This window comes from Engystomops pustulosus, chromosome 7 (assembly GCF_040894005.1).
Source record: "Engystomops pustulosus chromosome 7, aEngPut4.maternal, whole genome shotgun sequence".
NCBI classification, from domain to species: domain Eukaryota; kingdom Metazoa; phylum Chordata; class Amphibia; order Anura; family Leptodactylidae; genus Engystomops; species Engystomops pustulosus.
The window spans coordinates 127368760-127392359 of record NC_092417.1 but is presented as its reverse complement, the minus strand read 5'-3'; the positions used below and the strand labels follow the sequence as shown (position 1 = coordinate 127392359).

At 43.4% G+C, this 23600-nt stretch overlaps 1 protein-coding gene across 8 annotated transcripts in view; it reads right to left on the bottom strand.

Annotated features, from left to right (window-relative positions):
- Positions 1 to 23600, bottom strand: part of SLC12A4 (solute carrier family 12 member 4) — a 743054-nt gene that overhangs the window by 159325 nt on the left and 560129 nt on the right. For 6 of the 8 annotated variants that reach the window (XM_072117770.1, XM_072117769.1, XM_072117767.1 and 3 more), the window contains 3 exons: positions 9851 to 9928; positions 8640 to 8809; positions 2997 to 3128 (listed from right to left, as the gene is read on the bottom strand). In XM_072117770.1, the coding sequence (XP_071973871.1) occupies positions 2997 to 3128; positions 8640 to 8809; positions 9851 to 9928 (380 nt within the window). The remainder of the gene's footprint in view (positions 1 to 2996; positions 3129 to 8639; positions 8810 to 9850; positions 9929 to 23600) is intronic. The other 2 variants (XM_072117768.1, XM_072117773.1) reach the window with 1 other exon arrangement.

The following is a 23600-nucleotide window of genomic DNA, read 5'->3' as shown; positions in this document are numbered from 1 at the left end:
TATTAAGTTAAGTATCACTGATTTATTGAAATGGATTTTGAGGTTTACCAGGTAGATACATTTTTCAAATGTGTCTTGTAATACTGGTAGGGATATCTGCAGTTTTGTCACTAGAAAAGGTCATCTGCGAATGCTGCTAAATGTGTTTCTACGGTTGCATTGACAAAGGTGTGACCCGGGAATCCTGAAGGACATGCTGCACTTATGCCTCCAGACAGAGGATGAACAGTGTGAGGGACACGGGTCACCCCTGTCTATTTGCGTTGGGAAGATGGAAGACAGAACCCTGTTCACTCTCATCTGGACAGACAGCCCTGAGTATAGGCTAAAAATAGCTCATACAAATGCGGGAGGAAATCCAAACGTGTTGAGGGCTTCCTTCATAAACCCCCAATCCACCCTATCAAAAGCCATCTAGGCGTCTGTGCGGAGAAGGATGAGAGGGATTTTAAGCCTGCGAGTATAGCCGATTGCTTGAATCAGCTTTTTTTTTTTTAATCTAAAAAGGTATACATATAAATTCATTATCCACAACACTTTTTAGAAAGGGTATCCAAAGCAATGCCTGCGAGCATAGCTGATTGCTTGAGTAAGCTTAAAGGAATTATTTTTCCCTCTCACGAATCCTGCCTGTTCGGGGAATATCAGGCTTGGCAGTAGCGGTGCTATCTGTGCTGCAAGGAGCTTAGCCCAAGTCAAAAGTCAACGTTGAGTAAGGATATCTGGCGGTAGTTCCCAACTTGTTCCAGATCCCTGCTCGCTTTGCATAATATGGCGATGTTCTAGCTCCGATCTCTATAATGTAACCTCTGGCTAACACTTTTTGTCCATCCCAGAGAATTATGGGGTCCATTATAAGGTTTATATTATCATCAAAGGACCACACCATTTTTTATGTAAGTTCCCCCGAGTAGAGCTTCATCCCCAAGCAGCATGTCATTTAGTCGCGATGACCAATCTCTCATCGGTAGATGGGAGAGCTTAAACGTGGTTAGCACCAGAGCATGATCTGAGAGGTAGATTACGCCAATGTTAGATGTGATGATTTGTTGCACAAATCTGGATTGGATAAATATATATTCCAATCTGTGATATGAGTCCCAAGTGTACCCCTAAGTGGATTGTGTAGTCTGTAGTTGTTGGATTAAGTAGGCACCATGAGTCTACTAGTGCCATGTCCTTTAGGGCTAATTTCCATCTTCCTTAGTGTTCTGAATAACTACGCAGAATGACCTGTGGATGAGTCCATCAGCGGGTAAAGTATAGCATTTATGTCTTTACCCTATTACTAACAACCCTTCCGTAAACATCTTAATCAGTCCCAAGCTATTGCACAACCATGTACACTGTCCTTGATTTGGCGCATAGATAGAGGCAAAGGTGTATAGCGCTACTCCTATTGTGCCTTTTACCAGGAGAAATCTCCTCTCCGCATCACTATACGTGTTTTTCATAATAAGGGGCAGGTCTTTATGTATTCCTTTTGACACCCCTTTAGATGCAGACGTGGGATGGCTACTGTGATACCCTTTTATGAAGAGTGTGGTGGGTAATTTGGGGATGTGTTTTTCGGTAAAATGTGTCTCTTGTAGCAGTATTACCCTGCTTTGCATCTGCCTCAATAGGAGAAGGAGTTGGCTTTTCTTCTGTGGGGAGTTCAGCCCCTTAATGTTCCATGTACATACTTTTAAAGTAGCCATACATAATCATGAAATACATGTGTATCTGTAGTATTCTCACATTGGCAACACTTCCTGACATTGTCTCTAGCGGATGGAAGGAGTGGGGTAAATAGGGGAGGAAAGATGACACCTAAGGGGATTAACATTAACCAGTATCCTGTGTAGCATGGTATTCACTCTCACAAGTTGGGTTAGGGTTCGTGTGACCCCTAAACAGTAGGATTGTCGCCTCAGACCCAAATCCAAGCACCGGTCTGTGCGGGTAGACACTACTTCATCCGGACAAGAAGTAGGAGCGATAGCCCTAGCTGGAATCTTATGCTTTGTATACACAAAAGCATTATTGCAATATACGATTTGGGATGTGAACAGATACTGCACCTCTATGGTTTAATACCAAAGGCAACATGCGGCTTGCATAGGAGTAGAGGGTTCGCTAACTTTGTGTAATACGGTATTATTAACTTGGGGGTAAATTGCATAACATCGGATGGTGTCCACCAACGGGTACGTTATGTAACTATGAGAACGTGGATGAAGTGTACTGAGTATAAAAGCTTATGCTTTCTAAGGTTCCGAAGCTCCTGTGCTGTCATGGATACTCAAGGTCCATCTTTACTGGCCTGTCGGTTCTTTTCTCTCAGTGGCTTGGGTGGTTCAACTATTTGCCATGGGGAGGTTTGTTTCAGCGATGGGAGAGTTATACTGTCGTCAGGAGTTACGCTGTCGTCAGCTGGTGGCCATGATGGGATGTGGAGCGGTTCTATCCCTAGGCAGCTCCAGGCCTTTTGTAAGTCACTTGGCTGCTGGATAATCACCTGCTAGTTGCCTTTTGTGAAACGAATAGCCAATAGCCAATTGTGGGGTATCCCTTGTTCCATTAATTTTTGCAGCAGAGGGCACTGTGCCCGGCACACTTTGCATACTATAGAACGGCACTCTCCCAGACTTTTTGCAGTATAGCAGCAGTGTTAAAATAACTGCAGGCAACATGTATTTGGCTTCTGCAACATGTCTTTAGTGAAAATGAGGTCCCTGGTCACAGGTGCTCTTTAAATATGATCCAACCAATCCAGTGGTTGTCTATTTCTCCTCCATATTGCTGCTCAATAAAAGTAGTAAATAGCCTACTCCATACGGAATCATCATAAGATGGAACATTTCTCTTCCTTGGGGCCTCTCCATTAGGAGTGGGGTGTCTGACTGAGGAGAGGGGGCAAATATAAATATATTGAAGGGGAGGCTAAATGTGAGTAGAGGAGTTTGCATGGAGGTCAAATAAGTTTTTAAGAAAAACATTTTCTAGAATCTTACCATTTCAACCACTTCAACCTCAGCTTCTATTCTCAGTTGATAAAGGAAAGTTGCCAGGTCTTTCTTCATTTGGATACTGTTGTCATCCATTTGGGCAACGGTAAATATTCTCATTCTGCATTTTTTCCAAACCTGTTAAAATATAATTCAAGCTTGATAAGAAAATATTTTTCAACATTAATTATTAATAATAATAATTCTGCAGTACTGCACAGAGCTTGCCAGATCGGTCCATATCCCCATGGGGGCTTACACTCTAATCTACCTACCAGTATGTTTTGAAGTGTGGGAGGAAACAAACATCGAGAGAACATACAAACTCTTTGCAAAAGTTGACCTGGTTAGAACTTGAACCCAGGACCCCAAGTGCTGCAAGGATGTAGTGCTAACCACTGACCCACTGTACTGCCCATACACCTAAAAAAGCATTTGTTACAATCAGATCTACTTTTGATTCAATTCATTATACCATCACTGTATCAAGTGCCAGTTCCTGATCTTCCAACCCGCTGTGCACATTACACCGGATATATTGAGAGGCTTCAGTATGGATTTACTATCTGCCAGACCCAGCCTGGTATAGAATGGCACTGCAGCTGCAGGTTATAGCAGATGCACCAGCCGGCTCCAGCCCACTCCATGACCTCCTGTAGCAAAGGTGGTGTAGAGTAAGGAAAAGTCACACTTCCTTGCTTTGTGCCAGGAATTGACTTTTAAATGGCTGGTACACCAGAAAACTGGTGTATTGGCCATGATTAATAATTTAATGTAAATTGTGAAGCATCTATATTATATTTCCTAACCCTTGCACCTATTAAAGGGGATATTAAATTCTCCTGTTTAATTTTTCACCAGAATTGGATTTCTAGAGGGCCTCTGGCTAAACTCTTACTCCGACATATATCCACAATATATGGCTAAACATATACATAAAAGATACAAAGACAGAGGGGGACCCAACTACAATTTCTGACATTTTTCGTTCCTTCTATCAGGAACTATATAACATTTTAGGCCAATATTCTGACATAACCTTGGCCTGAACCTGTGCATGGTTTATCACATATATTGTAGAGACCACCCTCCCCAGGCTACATGAGGGGGACAAGAAGACCCTTGAGGACAATTTCACGGAAAAGGATCAAGTCGACCCTGGCAGCCAGCTGCGTTTACACACCGCTTTTATAAGACCCTCAGAAAGGAATTGGTCCCCTTCATAACTAGAGTTTTCAACAAGTTCTGTGGCTACTAACTTTAGTTGCTTAGGGGATTCACCTCAGTCATACCTAAACCGGGGAAAGACCATACAGTGTGCACTAATTACAGTCCTATTTCCCTGATTGTTGTCGACATTTAACTGTATTTCAAACTACTAGCCAATCTTGGGAGCTGTCCTCCCTAGGCTCAGCACAATACCAACAAGACTCTGCTGTTAATCTCTAAGGCCAAAATGGCAAAACAATTGATTTATTTATTATAGATGAATGCTGTCCCAGGTCACATATCCACTACCAGGGGATAGATATACCAGCAGACCTATCTAGGCTATATTGCCCCAACTAGAAAACTCTCCTGGAGCCTACGTTAAGAGACCTAACCAGATATTGTAGCAGTCATCTGTTTTATGTTAGGCGAGTCATTGTCCTTAAAATTTGATGCCCAGATTCTTATATGTGTACCAAACTCTGCCAATTTGACCGTCTGGCTCCTTTTTCACTAGCCTTTGCTCTGCTTCCTGGAGGTTTGTGGGGGGAGGGACCAGTGGGATCAGCTATGTGACTCCCATTTTCCCCCTACTTTTTTCCTGAATGGGGCAAACTAGTCTCCGGAGACTCTCTGGTGAGATTGTTTGACAACCCCAATTTTTCCCCGCGATTAGGAAGGCACAAATTCCTGTGTTGGGATGTGGCAACAGACACCCATATGGGACTGGTAGTTAGCGGAGTCTCTTTGCCCCTGTGGGACTCTCTGCGAACCCCCATCCCTGACATTCCTGGTTGGAATAAGAACCAGCCTCCTATGATAGCTCTTAATCAGACTCTCCAACCACCTTTGAGGTTCTTCTTAGGTCTCCATCCCCTCCTGAACATGTGTTAACCTAAATATATGCCATCTTACAAAACAAATCCTCCCCTGGCTGACCAGTGAATATCTTGGCACTTGTGAGCACCTTGCATGCTTTTCAGCCACTAAATAGAAAGCAGCCATATGTTGATTTATTTATTAAGCCATGATGTGGAAAAGAGAGGTCTGGTTTAATGGCTATGTACCACTGAATCTCTGATATTGCGTCCCCATCTGAATGTTATACTCGGGACCTGAGCAATTGGGATAGGCTTACTGGCAACATGCCTCTTCGCAATAAACCTTGTTGACCGCAGTCTTCATAATGGTACTGCACATATAGAGGGAGATTTATTAATCAGTCTGACAGAATTCTGTCATAGTTTGCACTAAAAAAAACATTTAGAAAGGGTTTTATAATTTTATCATATTTTTTTTGCTTATTTGGTAATTTCACTATTTTTTATCAGTATTTATTAAAAGTTAGGTGTTAAGCAGTGGTGTACTTAGAGTCCTCTGGGCCCTCGGACAAAATTTATAATAGGGCCCCCCTGCTGTTGTGATCATCATTACTGCAACAAAAAGACCATATACCATCATGCAGATAAAAAACAAAAATTATTTTTAAATACTAACCATTTAGAAATTTGACAGTTATATTTTAAACAGCCAAATACAAAGTTTTTAAGCAGCTGAAAGCAAACATTGTTCCATTATAAATTCATTAATTTATTGCAGCAATTTGTCTGTTATTGCAGACCAAGGACTCCACATTCAGCAAAGGGGAATGGCTATGCAATGTGCTTATTCCTGCGTCTGCAAATCCACTTCTTCACCTGTGCCCTAGGCAGCCAGTAGTGAGCAGGGTAGTCATATCTATATCTGAATACAATCTATTTCTGTGTAAAAGTGCATAGGTGTATATTTGTGTGTAATCTTAGTTTATGAGCTTTTACATAATATAACACACATACATCAAGCAAGCAAAGATAAACAGATAAAAAACAAAAAACAAACATGTATTATGCTACTAATCAAGTCTACATTAGCATGTTTTAGCCTTGCAAAAGAAATTTAACACTGGACAGGCAAACCAGTCTGAATGACAGGCATTCCATAGATCCTGGAACCTCTTAGGGTCATTTGCACAATGTTTAAAGTCTTTTTTTCTTAAATTCCTATGCCCTTTTTTTTTAAAAAAAAAGAGGAGATCCTACCAGAAGGGGCACACACCAGTATGTCAGTGTGCTTGGTTTAAAATCCTTGATCGTGGTGGTAAATGTCCTTTTAAGAGAATACTCCTTTGACACAGGATCAGTAAGTAGATGATTAAACAACCTATTTCTATGAATCTTGATATTTATATTTTATACATATTGTTTAAAATGTGTAAAGCAAAAAACACCAATGTGTAACAATAAGTTGTTGATAAAAGAAGAATATATTTAACCCCTTCACGCTCCGTGGCGGATATATCCGCCACGGAGCGCAGTGACTTAGTGCTCAGTGGCGGATATATCCGCCACGGCGCTTATGCCAGCTCGGCTCTGGATCAGAGCCAAACCGGCATCGGGAAACACGGGGTGCCGGCTGTAACTAATAGCCGGCACCCCAGTGTAACACCCGCAATCGGAGTTGTCTCCGATCGCGGGTGCTTAACCCGTTAAATGCCACGGTCAGCGCGACCGCTGCATCTAACATGCATCTGGGGGGTCTTTCCCCCACGATCGGCCCCCCCGAACCGTTTTCGGGGGGCGCCGATCGTTGCTATAGCAACTCTGGGGTCCGACCTGGACCCCAGAGTTACTTGCAAGAATTGCCGGTAAGATGGCGTCTGTGATGTCATCTTACTGGCACAGTGCCAGCCTATGCAAGTGTATAGGCTGACACTGATAATACTCTGCAATACATCAGTATTGCAGAATATTATCATGAACAAGCAATCAGATGATTGCTTGTTCATGTCCCATGGTATAAAAGTGAAAAAGTAAAAAAAAAAAAGTTATTCAATAAAAAAATAAAGTCATAAATCACTAAAATGCCCCAAACCCCCAAAACATATAAAGAGACATATAACTAAAAAAAAAGTCTAAATCATAAAAGTAAAATCATAAAATCATATATAGTATCACCGCGTCCATAACAACCCGTAGAATAAAAGTAAATCATTATTGAATCCCCACGATAAACGCCGTAAAAAAAAACTGTTATAAACCCTCCAAAAATTATGATTTTTACCTTTTCAATCCCACAAAAAATGCTATAAAATGCGATCAAAAAACCATATGTACTCAGACATGATACTGGTGCAAAGTACAACATGTCCCGCAAAAAACAAGCCATCAACCAGCTCCGTAGCCAAAAAAGTAACAATGTTATGCCACTTGGAAGACGGCAATACATAAATGATAGATTTTTCCCCACATTAGGGTTTTGTTTGACAAATTTAGTAAAACGTAAGAAAATATATTCATGTCTGGTATCCCCGTAATCGTATAAACCCATAGAATAAAGATAACATGATTATTAGTCTATACGGTGAACACCAAAAAAAAAAAAAAAGTAAAAAATCCAGTACAGAATTGATGCTTTTCTACTCCTGCCCTCAAAAAAAAGTTCCTAAATTTTCAACAATAGGTGATACCAACCCCAAAATGGTAACAATGGAAAAAGCATCTCATCCCGCAAAAAAAATGCCGTCACATGGCCCCAATAACGAAAAAGCGAAAATTTTATAGCCTTCAAAAGGGGCCGATGAGGAAACTAAAATCCTGGCAGCTGCAGCGCCCTCCTTCCCTTCTGCACCTCACTGTGCGCCCATAAAACAAGTCACAGCCACATGTGTGGGGTCTTTGTACTCAGGAGAAATTGCAGAACAAATTGTATGGTGGGTTTTCTCTTTTTATATTTTGGAAATGTGTAAATTTTAGTGCTAAATGAACGTATAAGGGAACAATATGACCATTCTAAATTTTACCTCCATTTTGATTCAATTACTATGAAGATCTCAAGGGGTTAACAATCTTCGTAAAAGCTGTTTCTGATAGCTTGAGGGGTGCAGATTTGAAAATGGGTAGATTATATAGGGGGTTTTGATGCTAAATATGTAAAATTTCATTCAAAACTGTATTTATCCCCAAAATAGTCAATTCTGAAAATCCGGAAAAGCGATATTCTATTTGTAAGCCGCGTGACATCAAAATAAATTATCCAGACATTTCAGAAATTATGAAAATGTAAAGTAGACAAATGGGAAATGTTATTCAGCAACTTATTTAGGTGGTAAATCTATCTGCCTGAAAACGCAATGATTTAGAATTTCGAAAATGGCAAATTTTTCAAAAAATTTATCATATTTTCTTTTTTTTTGTAAATAAACGCAAAACTTATCAGCCAAAATTTACCACTAAAATGAAGTACAACATGTGTGGAAAAATAGTTTTTTTTTCCAGAATCGTTTTGATAAGTGACAGTGTTCAAAAGTTATAACCATATAAAGCGAAGCAAGTCAGAATCCAAAAAATCGGGCTGAGCCTTAAGCTACAAAATGGCTGTGTCCTTAAGGGGTTAAAGATGTACCTTATGTTGTTTTAATAGAAATGGCAGCAGCATAAGCATTCCGCCATCATGTACAATCCACCAGACATCAATATTTCCCTCCAGGTAACGTTCATGGTTGCTTGGATAGAAAGATACATTTTTAGGAACCATCAGTGCTAAATGAGCTGCTGTTGTACACCGTACAGTATCTGTGGGATAAAGGAAACAATCATGATGATTAAAATGTTGGGTTAACTGTGCTTTTTTTTCACCCATTCTAACTATAATAGCAACATTGTTTCTTTTCTCATTACAGTTTGTAGATGGGAAAACAAATAATCCTGTAATTATTTGGGGTCCAGAGGAAAGACCCCAAAAGTAAAACTACTGCCATTAACACAAGGCCACACAAACAAACACTCCATTATCATTGGTGGTACAATTTGATCTCAATGGATCAGTGATTTTGGGATATCAATACCCAGAGAAGAATCAATATACTTGAAACCGATAATACTTTTTATTGAAAGTATCTTATCTGGATTCAATGTTGGCCACGTGGGGCCTTTACATTGCATTTATAAACGCAATTCAAATGTCTGGGGGCAGGGCTCAACCCAATCGCATATGCGTTTCCAATTAAACACATGTGATCAGTAATGATCAAAGTGAAGGTTGTTTCTTATACATTATATTTAAATCAATTTAACTGCATTAATTATACGGTTAAAAAAAAGATAAATGAGATAAGAGTACTTTATTGATTCCCTATGGGGAAATTATTCTGTACACTCTGTCCTGGCAATTGAAACAAAGAGACAAATGTTCGTGTTACATACAAACACTACGAGAGGAGTTTCTTTCTTGCATGCAGCTTGTATCTTAGTTCCTTACAAACATCATTATATTGTTAGATAGTTACAGGAGATACACGATACAGCTCAATACGGTTGACATAACCACATTACATTTCATACAGGGAAAAGATTACTTACAAAATACAATACAGTGACAACAGCAATATGCTACATGCATGAGGGTTACTACATTAGGGATATATGTGCTGCAATAACGGTGTTGTGGTGAAAAAGTCAGTGATTTCTTGTAGTTTGCTTTTTGCAGAATGGACACTGCCCGTAGCTCCGCTTCCACCAGGTACCGGTGCTTAAGCTGCCTGGTGCTGGCTACAACTGAAACCTTGGTACTGGTTCCTGTTGACTAGCAGTAAAGTACTGAATGCAATCACTTACATTTCAGGTGCTCCAATGACGCTGTGCCGGTGCTCTTGGCTGCCAGGATCTGGTTCTGGCACTCTGATGCACTCAGCCCTGCGACATGTAATGTAGTAATTAGAGATGAGCGAACATACTCGTCCGAGCTTGATGCTCGATCGAGCGTTAGCGTACTCGTAACTGCTCGTTGCTCGGACGAGTATTTCGCCCGCTCGAGAAAATGGCAGCTCCCGCCGTTTTGCTTTTAGGCGGCCAGAAACAGAGCCAATCACAAGCCAGGAGACTCTGCACTCCACCCAGCATGACGTGGTACCCTTACACGTCGATAGCAGTGGTTGGCTGGCCAGATCAGGTGACCCTGGGATAGACTAGCCGCTGCCCGCGCTGCTCGGATCATTCTCTGTCTGGATGCCGCTAGGGAGAGAGCTGCTGCTGGTCAGGGAAAGCGTTAGGGTGTTCTATTAGCTTACTGTTAGGCAGGAGTGATTCTACAACAGCCCTTCTTAGGGCTACAATAACGTTATCCTTTTTTTTTTATTTGCTTGTGGCTGGGCTTGCTGGCACTAGTAGTGTGGTAGTAGTACCATATTGTGAGGAATTAGCAGGGGGACTTGCTACCGTTGTGTTTAGCTCTTAGTGACACACATATCCACCTCAAACACCAAAGTGGGAAAATTTATTAGGGGTTTGATTTCAATTAGGCACAGTCTGCCAGTTTCTTTTTATTTTACGTTTATTTTTTTCATAACTCAGCGTCATCTCATCTGGCATAGTAGTGTGCTTTAATACTTGGCTAGAAAATAGCCATAGGAGAATCCAAACGGCTTACTTACGCCTACAGTAGCGTTATATATATTTGATTTCTGGTTGATCTGCTGGTGGCTGTAGTTGTTGCAGTGCATCTACTAGCAAATTGTGAGCAATTTGGAGTGAGACTTGCGACCACTGTGTTTTGCGCTTAGTGACGCACATATCCATCGCAAAGACCGAAGTGGGAAAATTTATTAGGGCCCGGGGTTGGATTTCAATTAGGCACAGTCTGCCATTTCCTTTTTTATTTTACGTTTATTTTTTTCATAACTCAGCGTCATCTCATCTGGCATAGCAGTGTGCTTTCATACTTGGCTAGAAAATAGTCATAGCAATAGGATAGCATCGTTTGGTTTTAAAAACTAAAAAACACAAAAAAAAAAAAAAACACAAAAAAAAGGTAAAAAAAAAATTAAAGTTATAACCCTCATTTTCAAAATGTTTAACCCGAGGGCTAGGGGTAGAGGACGAGGGCGGGGACGTGGGCGTCCAACTACTGCAGGGGTCAGAGGCCGTGGTCCTGGGCGGGGTGAGACACCACCTGCTGATGAGGGAGCAGGGGAACGCCGCAGAGCTACACTCCCTAGGTTCATGTCTCAAGTTACTGGGACTCGTGGTAGAGCACTGTTGAGGCCAGAACAGTGCGAACAGGTGATGTCGTGGATTGCCGACAATGCTTCGAGCAATTTGTCCACCAGTCAGACTTCCACGCAGTCCACCCATGTCACCGAAATCGGCACTCCTCCAGCTCCTGCACCTCAGCCTCCTCCCCCCCAGTCTGCCCCCTCCCAGCAAAATTTGCCATTTGAACCGGCATACTCTGAGGAACTGTTTTCTGGACCCTTCCCACAGTCACAAACCACTTGTCCGGTTGCTGATGAGCAATTTTCCGATGCCCAGGTTTTCCACCAGTCGCAGTCTGTGGGTGATGATGACCTTCTTGAAGTGTGTAAAGAGGTGTCCGACGATGAGGAGACACGGTTGTCAGACAGTGGTGAAGTTGTAGTCAGGGCAGGAAGTCCGAGGGGGGAGCAGACTGAGGGATCGGAGGATGATGAGGTGACAGACCCAAGCTGGGTTGAGAGGCCGGGTGAACACAGTGCTTCTGAGACGGAGGAGAGTCCTCGACCAGAACAGGTTGGAAGAGGCAGTGGTGGGGCCAGACGGAGAGGCAGGGCCAGAGCTGGTGCATCAGCGCCAAATGTGTCAACTAGTGAAGCTCCCGTGGCGAGGGCTCCTGCGGCGAGGGCTAGATTTTCAGAAGTCTGGAGGTTCTTTAAGGAAACACCGGATGACCGACGGACTGTGGTGTGCCACATTTGCCAAACCAGGATCAGCAGGGGTTCCACCACTACTAGCTTAACTACCACCAGTATGCGCAGGCATATGAATGCTAAACACCCCACTCAGTGGCAACAAGCGCGTTCACCTCCGGCCGTGCACACCACTGCTCCTTCCCCTGTGTCAGCTGATAGTCAGCCCCCTGCCCAGGACCCTGCCACAAAAACCCCATCGTCGCCTCCACGATCCTCCACAGCATCCACCAGCGTTCAGCTCTCCATACCCCAGACGCTGGAGCGGAAACGCAAATATAGTGCAACCCACCCGCACGCCCAAGCCCTTAATGTGCACATCTCCAGATTGCTAAGCCTGGAGATGCTGCCCTATAGGCTAGTAGAGACCGAGGCCTTTCGCAGCCTCATGGCGGCGGCCGCCCCTCGGTATTCGGTCCCCAGCCGCCACTACTTTTCCCGATGTGCCGTCCCAGCCCTGCACCAGCACGTGTCAGACAACATCATCCGTGCCCTGACCAACGCCGTTTCTGACAAGGTCCACCTGACCACGGACACGTGGACGAGTGCTGCCGGGCAGGGCCACTATATATCGCTGACGGCACATTGGGTTAACTTGGTGGAGGCTGGGACCGAGTCTGACCCTGCGGCTGGTCATATACTGCCGACGCCGAGGATTGCGGGGCCTACCTCGGTCCAGGTGTTTCAGGCCTACTATGCCTCCTCCTCCTCCCACCCCTCCTCCACCTCCTCCTCCGAACGACCATCCGTGGGCATGGCGCCATCAGTCGGTAGCTCTAGGCACAGCAGCAGTGCAGTCGCTAAGCGACAGCAGGCGGTGCTGAAACTGCTGAGCCTAGGCGATAAAAGGCACACCGCCCAAGAACTATTACAGGGCATCACGGCGCAGACTGATCTGTGGCTGGCACCGCTGAACCTGAAGCCAGGCATGGTTGTGTGTGACAACGGCCGTAACCTGGTGGCGGCTCTGCAACTCGGCAGACTGACACATGTGCCATGCCTGGCCCATGTGTTAAATCTGATAGTTCAGCGTTTCCTCAAGACATACCCCAATCTGTCTGATTTGCTCACGAAGGTGCGCCGCATCTGTGTGCATTTCAGGAAGTCCAGCACAGATGCTGCCACTCTCAGGGCAGCGCAGCGCCGCCTCCAACTGCCCGCTCACCGACTGTTGTGCGACGTGCCCACGAGGTGGAATTCAACACTGACCATGTTATCCAGAGATTACCAGCAGCGCCGAGCCATTGTAGACTGCCAGATGTCAACTTCCACCAGAACTGGTAGTCAGGTCAGTCAGCTTCCTCAAGTCTACAATGAGGAGTGGACGTGGATGTCTGATATCTGTCAGGTGCTGAGTAACTTTGAGGAGTCAACACAGATGGTCAGTGGCGATGCCGCCATCATCAGCCTCACCATCCCGCTGCTTGGCCTGTTGAAAAACTCTCTGGTCAGCATGAAGTCGGAAGCTTTGCGCTCCTCACAAGAGACGGGGGAAGAAGATTCCCTTGTTGATAGCCAAAGCACCCTTAGGTCTGTTTCTCAGCGCATATCGGAGGAGGTGGAGGAGGATGAGGAGGAGAATGTTGGCGAGACACAAGAGGGGACCATTGTTGAGTCCTTCACTGTTGAGCGTGTATGGGCAGAAGAAGAGGAGTTGGAGGAGGAGGAAATGGACAGTCAGGCCAGTGAGGGGAGTGAATTCTTACGCGTTGGTACTCTGGCGCATATGGCAGATTTCATGCTAGGCTGCCTATCCCGTGACCCTCGCGTTCAAAGAATTTATTCCAGCACCGATTACTGGGTGTTCACTCTCCTGGACCCACGGTACAAGCAAAATCTTTCCACTCTCATCCCTGGAGAGGAAAGGAGTGTGAGAATGCATGAATACCAGAAGGCCCTGGTGCACAAGCTGAAACAGTATTTCCCTTCTGACAGCGCTAGCGGCAGAGTGCGTAGTTCTGCAGGACAAGTAGCGAGGGAGAGTAGGCGAGCAGGCAGCTTGTCCAGCACTGGCAAGGGTACGCTTTACAAGGCTTTTGCCAGCTTTATGTCACCCCAGCAAGACACTGTCACCTGTCCCCAGTCTCGGCAGAGTAGGGCTGATCTTTACAGAAAGATGGTGAGGGAGTACGTAGCTGACCATACCATCGTCCTAAATGATCACACAGCTCCCTACAACTACTGGGTTTCAAAGCTGGACATGTGGCACGAACTGGCGCTGTACGCCTTGGAGGTTCTTGCCTGCCCTGCCGCTAGCGTCTTGTCCGAGCGGGTTTTCAGTGCAGCTGGTGGCATCATCACCGATAAGCGTACACGCCTGTCGACTGACAGCGCTGACAGGCTGACGCTTATCAAGATGAATAAAGCCTGGATTTCTCCTAATTTCCAATCTCCACCAGGTGAAGGAAGCTCAACCTGAATAATTTATCCACTCCTCCTCCTCCTCATTTTCCTCCTTCTCCTCCTCTTTGTACAGTAAAGCAGAGGAAACTAGCTATTTTTTTACAGGGCCCACTGGCTCTAGCTATAGTACTGTATGCATTTAATTTTTATGGAGGGCCACCTACCCGGTCCTCTGTTTTAAACAATTTTTGGGAGTGCCACATACAGGCACTCAATCTATTCAATTTTTCTGGAGGGCCACCTACTTGCTCCTCTGGTTTGAAAACTTTTTTGGACTGCCACATACAGGCACTCAATCTATTCCATTTTTATGGAGGGCCACCTACCTGCTCCTCTGGTTTGAAAACTTTTTTGGACTGCCACATACAGGCACTATCCAAATTGAATTGTCTCCATAGCAGCCTCCACACGTTGCCTCCATTGCTACCTCCAAAAGTCGTCCATATAGCTGCCTCCATACATCGTCCCTTTATCAAACGAGGTGTGTCAGGCCGAAATTTGGGTTGTTTTCATGGATTCCACATCAAAGTTGTTAACTTTGTCGCCACCCTGCTGTGTTATCCACAAAATACACTGGCAAACTTTTACCATTTACGGATATTATTTCAGCGCTTCTTGCGCATCTGTTTACATTCCCCTCACCCGCCATATCCTAAACTTATAAGAACGCTACTACACTTGATCTTATACAAAAGGTTCTTAGAAGTGCTGTTTGGGGAGTAGCCTAGAGACAGGGGCTTGGATTGGCGAAAGCTCGCCTGGCAGCGGAGCGCCAGCTCCATGCCAAGAACCAACTAACATAGTTTTAACTGCAGCACCTTTAATCTACTACTAGTTCACTGCCTCCATACATGGCCGCCTTATCAAACGTGCTGTGTCAGGCAGAATTTTGGGTTGTTTTCATGGCTTCCACAACAAACTTGTTAACTTTGTCACCACCCTGCTGTGTAATCCTCAAAATATACTGGCAAACTTTTACCATTTACGGATATTATTTCAGCGCTTCTTGCGCATCTGTTTACATTCCCCTCCCCGCCATATTCCAAACTTATAAGAACGCTACTACACTTAACTTGGTGCAGGCTGGGACCGAGTCTGACCCTGGGGCTGGTCATATACTGCCGACGCAGAGGATTGCGGGGCCTACCTCGGTCCAGGTGTTTCAGGCCTACTATGCCTCCTCCTCTCACCCCTCCTCCACCTCCTCCTCCTCCTCCGAATTACCATCCGTGGGCATGGCGCCATCAGTCGGTAGCTCTAGGCACAGCAGCAGTGCCGTCGCTAAGCGACAGCAGGCGGTGCTCAAACTGCTGAGCCTAGGTGATAAAAGGCACACCGCCCAAGAGCTATTACAGGGCATTCCGCATCAAACTTGTTAACTTTGTCGCCACCGTGCTGTGTAAGCCACAAAATATACTGGAAAACTTTTTTCATTTACGGATATTATTTCAGCGCTTCTTGCGCAGATGTTTACATTCCCCTCACCCGCCATATCCCAAACTTATAAGAACGCTACTACACTTGATCTTATACAAAAGGTTCTTAGAAGTGCTGTTTGGGGAGTAGCCTAGAGACAGGGGCTTGGATTGGCAAAAGCTCGCCTGGCAGCGGAGCGCCAGCTCCATGCCAAGATCCAACTAACATAGTTTTAACTGCAGCACCTTTAATCTACTACTAGTTCACTGCCTCCATACATGGTCCCCTTATCAAACGAGCTGTGTCAGGCAGAATTTTGGATTGTTTTCATGGCTTCCATGTTAACTTTGTCGCCACCCTGCTGTGTAATCCACAAAATATACTGGCAAACTTTTATCATGTACCGATATTATTTGAGCGCTTCTTGCTCACCTCCTTTGGTTCCTCTCTGCCACCCATTGGTTTGAAGCCTGAGTCCATTTAGGGTATGTTGCCATGCCACTCTCTAGCCTGCCGCTGCTGCCGCTGCCTCTGCATGCCGTCCCCTATAGTGTCAGGGTCAATTATTGGATGTTTTAGATGCTATCTAGCCTCATTCGGTCACTCTGTCATGGCCATGCTGTTGCCCATAATTTTGGCATAATGGTGCGATTAAGCAGCCTCAGAGGCATCCATGCATGCTGCCCCTGCTGTTTCCTGTCCATTTCCGTGGTGTTTCCATCCTTTTCTGAGGTTCCCAGGTGTTTGGCCAAGCTTCCCTGTGCAGAGCCTTGGTCCCCTTGAAAAATGCTCGAGTCTCCCATTGACTTCAATGGGGCTCGTTACTCGAAACGAGCACTCGAGCATCGGGAAAAGTTAGTCTCGAATAACGAGTACCCGAGCATTTTAGTGCTCGCTCATCTCTAGTAGTAATATATAGAGAGATTGAGCTTGCGCACAGTGTAACTCTATGGAAGCTCTAGTGAGATAAAATACTGTTGACAATAAGATACTGTTGACAATCATTAAGTCCATGGTATAGTGTAGTGGATAGAGGCGCTTTATCTCTACGTCACATAGAGAGTGGAGATTTTGAGTTAAAATCCTGTCTAGTTTAAAAAATATATATTTGGGGAAGCCAAATATGTATAGAATATGGAATATGTAAAAACACCATATATGGACAGATGAAGGTATTTCCCTGATGATATGGCTCCTGCTCTGCCACCGCCAGACAAGTCTATTCAAAGGCCCATGTTACCTCTAGGGATTCCCCTGTACAACAGCACAAGTCATTGGGTACCTAAAATGAAAGAGTATGAAAGTATTGCACAAGTATCGTGCAACCCTAATTGGTCAACTATCATATAGCAATTAATGGCTTTTTTGTACACAATACCTTTAACTTCCTAATGACTCATGCAGCAGTGCCATGATAGTATCGCGTGGTTATGGCACCAGCTGAGAAGTGGATCTAGTGCCATATGTCATGTCCCCGTCCCTTTAGGCCGAGGGTACTCACGGGAAACCAAGGGTCGCCACTCTGACCTCTGAAAAAGGGAGGGAAAGGAAAGGACTTGTAGGGAAATGTTTGTGATGCCAGTCGGGATAATGGTTGCTGACTTCAGCCCTGGAAGATAGGTGTTGCGGGTCAGTGTGATGTTATGAATCCTCCCAGGGGGGTGGATGGAGGAGGGGGTGTAAGTCACTTGCCTTGCAATGATAGTGACACCAAATAAACAACTCATACACTTGCATTTGAACTTCAACTGTAGGGATGCCAGCCTACTTGGTGAGCTATCCTCCTCAATATGCTTCTTGTTTTTCCCTTAGTTGCATTGAACTCTTATTACAGGTACAACCTCTGCTTGCTGTGCTGCTTAGCTCCTCTAAGCTCCTTCTGAGACCCAGGCCTCCTGCTTGTCCCTTCTAGGACATTCTTCAGCTACTCCTTCAATCTACACACTCTGACTGCAACTCTAGACTGGTTCACACGACTGCAGACCGTTACTGACCCTTAACTCTTCCCTTCTTCCCACAGTTCTTCACTACTCTCTCACCTTGGTAAGCTGACTCCTTTCTTTATTAAACATAAAACAATTAAAGGTATATACACAGTACATTGCCATAGCTGTAGGACCCGACATTTTACACAAAGTGGAGGGTGCTACACATACACCTCTCCGCTGCAATTTACAGCTAACACACTGCTCCAACATTTGCAAACCAGACATAGCTTTGATCATGGGTGTTAAACCGTTACATTCCGAAGACCCGAGGCTATTTTGCTTTAACCCCTTCATTACAATGTGCTGTAATGAATGAGGAAAATCCCCATATACTGCCATACTGTAGTATGGCAGTATATGGGAGGATCGATCAGACAACCTAGGGTTAAAGTACCCTAGGGAGTCTGAAAAATAGTATAAATAAAAAAAGTTTAAAAAAAAAAATTATAATAAAAAACCCAAAAATTTCAAATCACCCCCCTTTCCCTAGAACTGACATAAATATAAATAGTAAAAATCATAAACACATCAGGTATCGACGCGTCCGAAAATGCCCAATCTATCAATATATGATAATGGTTTTTCAATGCGTTTAACCCCGTAACGGAAAATAGTGCCCAAAGTCAAAAATGGCACTTTTTTGCCATTTTGAAAAATATAAAAAAATCAATAAAAAGTGATCAAAAGGGCGTACAGTCCTAAAAATGATATCATTGAAAATATTAGCAAATTTCGCAAAAAAATTACACCACCCACAGCTCCGTACACCAAAGTATAAAAAAGTTGTTAGCGCCAGAAGTTGGCAAAATCAAAAAAATAATTTTTGTACAGGAGGTTTTAATTTTTGTAAATGTATGAAAACATTATAAAACCTATACAAATTTGGTATCCCCGTAATCGTACCAACCCAAAGAATAAAGTAGACATGTCATTTGGGGCGCTCAGTGAAAGACGTAATATCCAAGCCCACAAGAAAATGGCACAAATTTTCACCATTTTCATTGCATTTGGAATTTTTTTTCCCGCTTCTGAGTACATGGCATGGAATATTTAATAAAATAAAAATTTAAGGTACAGTATGGTAACATTTACAGTAAAATGGACAATGGTAATGTTGTTGTATGCCTTATGTTTATGAGCGACAGTTTTCCTGCTATATACCTGCATGTCATAAGAATTTAAATTAAAAAAGAACCATGTTAAATTCAAATCTGTTTTTTTTTAAATTTTTACCGGTGTTTTGTATGCGTTGGAAAAGGGGTAGTCTTATACGGCAAATATATCTTAAACTCTATATTTTAAACAGGAAAGTAGGGGGGTCGTCTTATACGCCGGAATATACGGTATTTCAATTTCTCTATACAATGATCTACCATGGAAGGCTGTTCTATTACGACTTGTGTAACTTTGTGTTCTAAGAAGAACTGAGGTTATCTGCCCTGAATTATTACCTGGTTGAGTGATAAAAAGTGGACTGGTAACGATTCAACTTAATCATCATTATCATTTCTCACTATAATCTATCACAACATACGCAAACGCCATTCTCCTTATGTACTCCATGATAAGACCCCTTATAAGACCCTTTCAGGGTTTTAACTAGACCAATAATTGAAAACCCCAGGGGTTTGATGCCAACACCAGCTATATCTTGCTGGAGGCAGAATCTCACAATGTAACAGTTAGCTGTGTGTGTGGATAAACTGATAGTTACTATAAGTTAATATACACTTTAATAATTTTGTATTGCATTGTATTGAATATCCCTTGGTAAGTCTAAATTCAAACCAATAAGAAAAGGGAAGAAAGCTGTGGAGAAAAATAAAGTTATGGCTAATCGTGCATAGTGGATCCTGCTGCCTCACCCCAGGAGAACCCCAGCGGGTGGAACACAGCTGAGCTGCCACCTAGCTGAGCTACACAAGTTCCCCCAGCTGTGACTGGCAGAGAGCAGCTTTTAAACAATATGAGCCCTCCCAAGACAAACGCCGCTGACAAGCTACGGGATATTGCCCGCAGGCGTCACGCACTCCACAGCCACAGAGAATGGTACAGACCAGGGGCCAGCAAGGAACATGTGGTTCATCTGAGATAGGAAAAGAGTCAGAAGAACCCACTCTAAACAAGTAACCTCACATGTGCTGGCTGCAATAGACGCCTGCAAAAGGTCCCTCACCGGCAAATTAGATGAAGTGCGAATGGACGTCAGTCTTCTCAGACAAGACCTACAAAACCTCAGAGACCACGTGAAATATGCGGAGGAAAGGATTTCACAAGTCGAGGATCGCATGGCCAATGTTCCCAGAATGCTTTCCACTTTATGATCAGACTCCCAAGGCTTAAAAAAAAGGAGATGAAAACTGTGACACCCACCCTTTGACAAAGTTCTGTAGGAAATTAAACCAGTGTCGGGGAGGTGCTGGGCAGTGTTCCTTCCAAAGCGCCTTATCACTTCCCGATTCCAGGTATATACCGTTATCCATTATTATGGGTGCATGTGTGATTCCTGGCACCTTAGGCTCTGCACTATGCAATTTGTAAACATTGTATTACATGTTATTTGATGTGTTCGCTGCCCGGCAATTACATGTTTTTGCTATGAAACCTGCAATGTCTGTTTAATGTTCTATTTTTAAGTGCATTTAATAAACTAATTTTTTTAACACCACTGATATTACTCACTCTGTTCCTGCTTGCCCACATAGCCCAACAACACACCATTTCACAGCTCATTTTTGAGATACGGGCTGAGAATGGCTCCCCTCTAAAGACACACTCATACATACTGACCAGGTTTCGAGAACTTTACTCCGACCTTAACAGAACCAAGCTAGACAAGATGGAAGATGACATTAGACTATATCTAGAAGATATTCAATTTTCCACCTTGACCCCAGAACAGATAGTTCAATTAGAAAAACCCTTAACCTTAGAACAAGCGGAGGAAGGAGTAGAATTACTGTACAATTATGAGTCACCAGGCCCCGATGGGCTACCGAGGGAGATTTATGCTAAATACAAGAATCTCTTACTCCCACGTAAAATGGAGATGTATTCCTCCTTATTCGAGAATCAGACACTGCCTTATATGAAGCCACGGTTAACCTAATATTAAAGCCGGGCAAAGACCCCACAGATTGTGACTCTTACAGCCCCATTTAATTACTAAACACGGACTACAAATTACTTTAATACTAAATTTTAGTAACCAGGCTGAACATGGTGATCCTTTCCCTGATCCACCCAGATCAATGTGGCTTCATGGCCTTGAAATCCACATCTGACAAAATACACAGATTGCAGGTAATTGCACAAATAGGACGGTGGAGCGAGACTGGGCCCTGGCTTCCCTAGAAGTGTTTCCAGCCAAAGTGTTTGACTCCATCGAATGTGGCAGTGCTTACAGAGATTGAGGCAGTGCTTACAGAGAATTTGGGTTCGGCCCAAGATTCCGCACCTGGATAGATATCCTATATGCCTCCCCAGTAGGCAGACTTTTAATCAATGGGGAATTATCGCCATCCTTCACTCTCTACAGAGGCACGTGCCAGGGATGCCCGCTCTCTGCCTACTTTTTGCCTTGGCAATAGAAGCCTTAGCAATAAGACTCCAACAGGGCACGATATACCAAGGTATCACTCTAGGGACCAGAGAAAATCGTGTAGGTATACGCCGATTACATGATACTAATTGTCCTGTGCAATCTCGCTCACTAACGAATATGGTAATTATTCCGACATACTAGTTAATTGGTCCAAGTCAGTGATTTTGCCGCTTGGAACCTCCCCCTGGACAGGTCCAGAACATATAGACAGACTCAAAGTGGTCATAGAATTCGAATACCTTGGAATAGCTATGACCAAGACATACCAGAATCCGAATGACCTGGTGACAAGGCCGTTACTGGCCTATGCTATAGAGAAGTATTGCCTGTCTGCTGTCTCCAACATCATGTCCTCTCTCTTCTTGAAACTTTATTTTTCTAAGCCTGAACTTCTTGTCTTTCCACTATCTACTGTGGTCCCGCTGTCTTGGGGTTTTGCTGGACTTTGACCTCTCCTTTCCACCATATATTCAATCACTTGCTCACTCTTGCTGCATGCATCTCAGAAACATCTCCAGAATCCGACCATTTCTGACAATTGCAACTTTTAAAATGCTAATTGTTACGCTGGTGGCGCTGATTCACTCTCGACTAGACTACTGTAACTTCCTACTAATTAGTCTTCCACTCACTAAACGCTCTCCTCTACAATTCATTATTAATGCAGCAGCCAGGCTGGTCTTTCAAGCTATCAACACATTGTAATGAATGAGAAGGAAAATCTCTATATACTGCCATAGAGTAGTATGGCAGTATATGATTCACATCAATTGGACAACCAAGGGTTAAAATAAAATGTTTTTTTTTTTTTAAAAATTATAAAAAAAACCCTAAAAATTCAAAATACCCACCTTTCCCTAGCACTGATATAAATATAAATAAACAGTAAAAATCACAAACACATTAGGTATCACCCCACCAGAAAATGCCCATTCTATCAAAATATAAGTTTTTCAAAAAAAAAAAAAAAAGATTCCACCCACAGCTCCGTACAATGAAGTATGAAAAAGTTATTAGCGCCAGAAGATGGAAAAATAAAAAAAAAATTTCTACACAAGTTTTACATTTTTGTAAATGTATGAAATTATTATAAAACCTATACAAACTTGGTATCGTAGTGTTTGCAACGACCCAAAGAATAAAGTAGGCATGTCATTTGTGGCGCACAGTGAAAGCCGTAAATTTCAAGCCCACAAGAAAACACCGGAAAGGCGGTTTTTCACCAATTTCACTGCATTTTTAATTTTTTTCCCGCTTCCCAGTACACGGCATTGAATAAAAAATACCATCACTATGAATTGCAATTTGTTATGCAGAAAACAAGCCATTGTAGAGCTCTTTACGTTTAAAAAAAAAAAAAAAGTTATCGATTTTTGATTGTGGGGAGTGAAAAAAAAATTGAAAAAAACATAAAAAGGGCCAGGTCCTTAAAGAGTTAAACACCAAGTTTAAGTACCCAAAGTTTGATACCCAATTCCTCCCGAGTATGAGGATGCCCCATATGTGTTGGTAAACTGCTGTATGGGTGCAAGGCCTGACATAGAAGGGAAGGAGCACAATTCAGAGCAGATCTGCATTGTCATATTTTACAGGCCATAAAATGTTTATTTTTTTGTAATTTGGACATATGGGGGGTTATTTATTTTGTGGATGAGATCCACTTTTCAGGTACATCATTTACAGGGGATTCAATTGCTAATAATCAGATTTTATTAACTCTTTCTTGGTGGTGGTTATAAAAAAAAAATTATTAATTGCTGCGTGGCCAACCACAATCATGACCGGGCGCGTCTGATAGGACTCTGGGCCCATTTTATAGGACCAAACCCACACCATTAATGGGTAGATCTGGCCACCGGAGAGAGCAGATAAGAGCAGTAAATCTCTCTACAATGCCCCGAGGAATTAGAATAAATGGGTCCCTCTCTGCCTCGTTCACAATGTCTAATGGAACAAGACAGGGTTGCCCCTTATCCCCATAGATATACGCACTTGTAATTGAACACCTGCCCATCGCAATACGCAATAACCCAAATATCACAGGAGGAATCTCACACAAATGTTCTGCTTTTGCAGACAATGTTTTACTCTATCTCACTGACCCTATAACATCTAACGTCAATCTCATGGGTGGGTAGAGTAGGTTGCATTACAATGTCAATACTTCCCAGGCTTCTCCACCTGTTTCAGACTATTCTACTAGCAATACCTAAGCTTTTCTTTAGCACACTCAC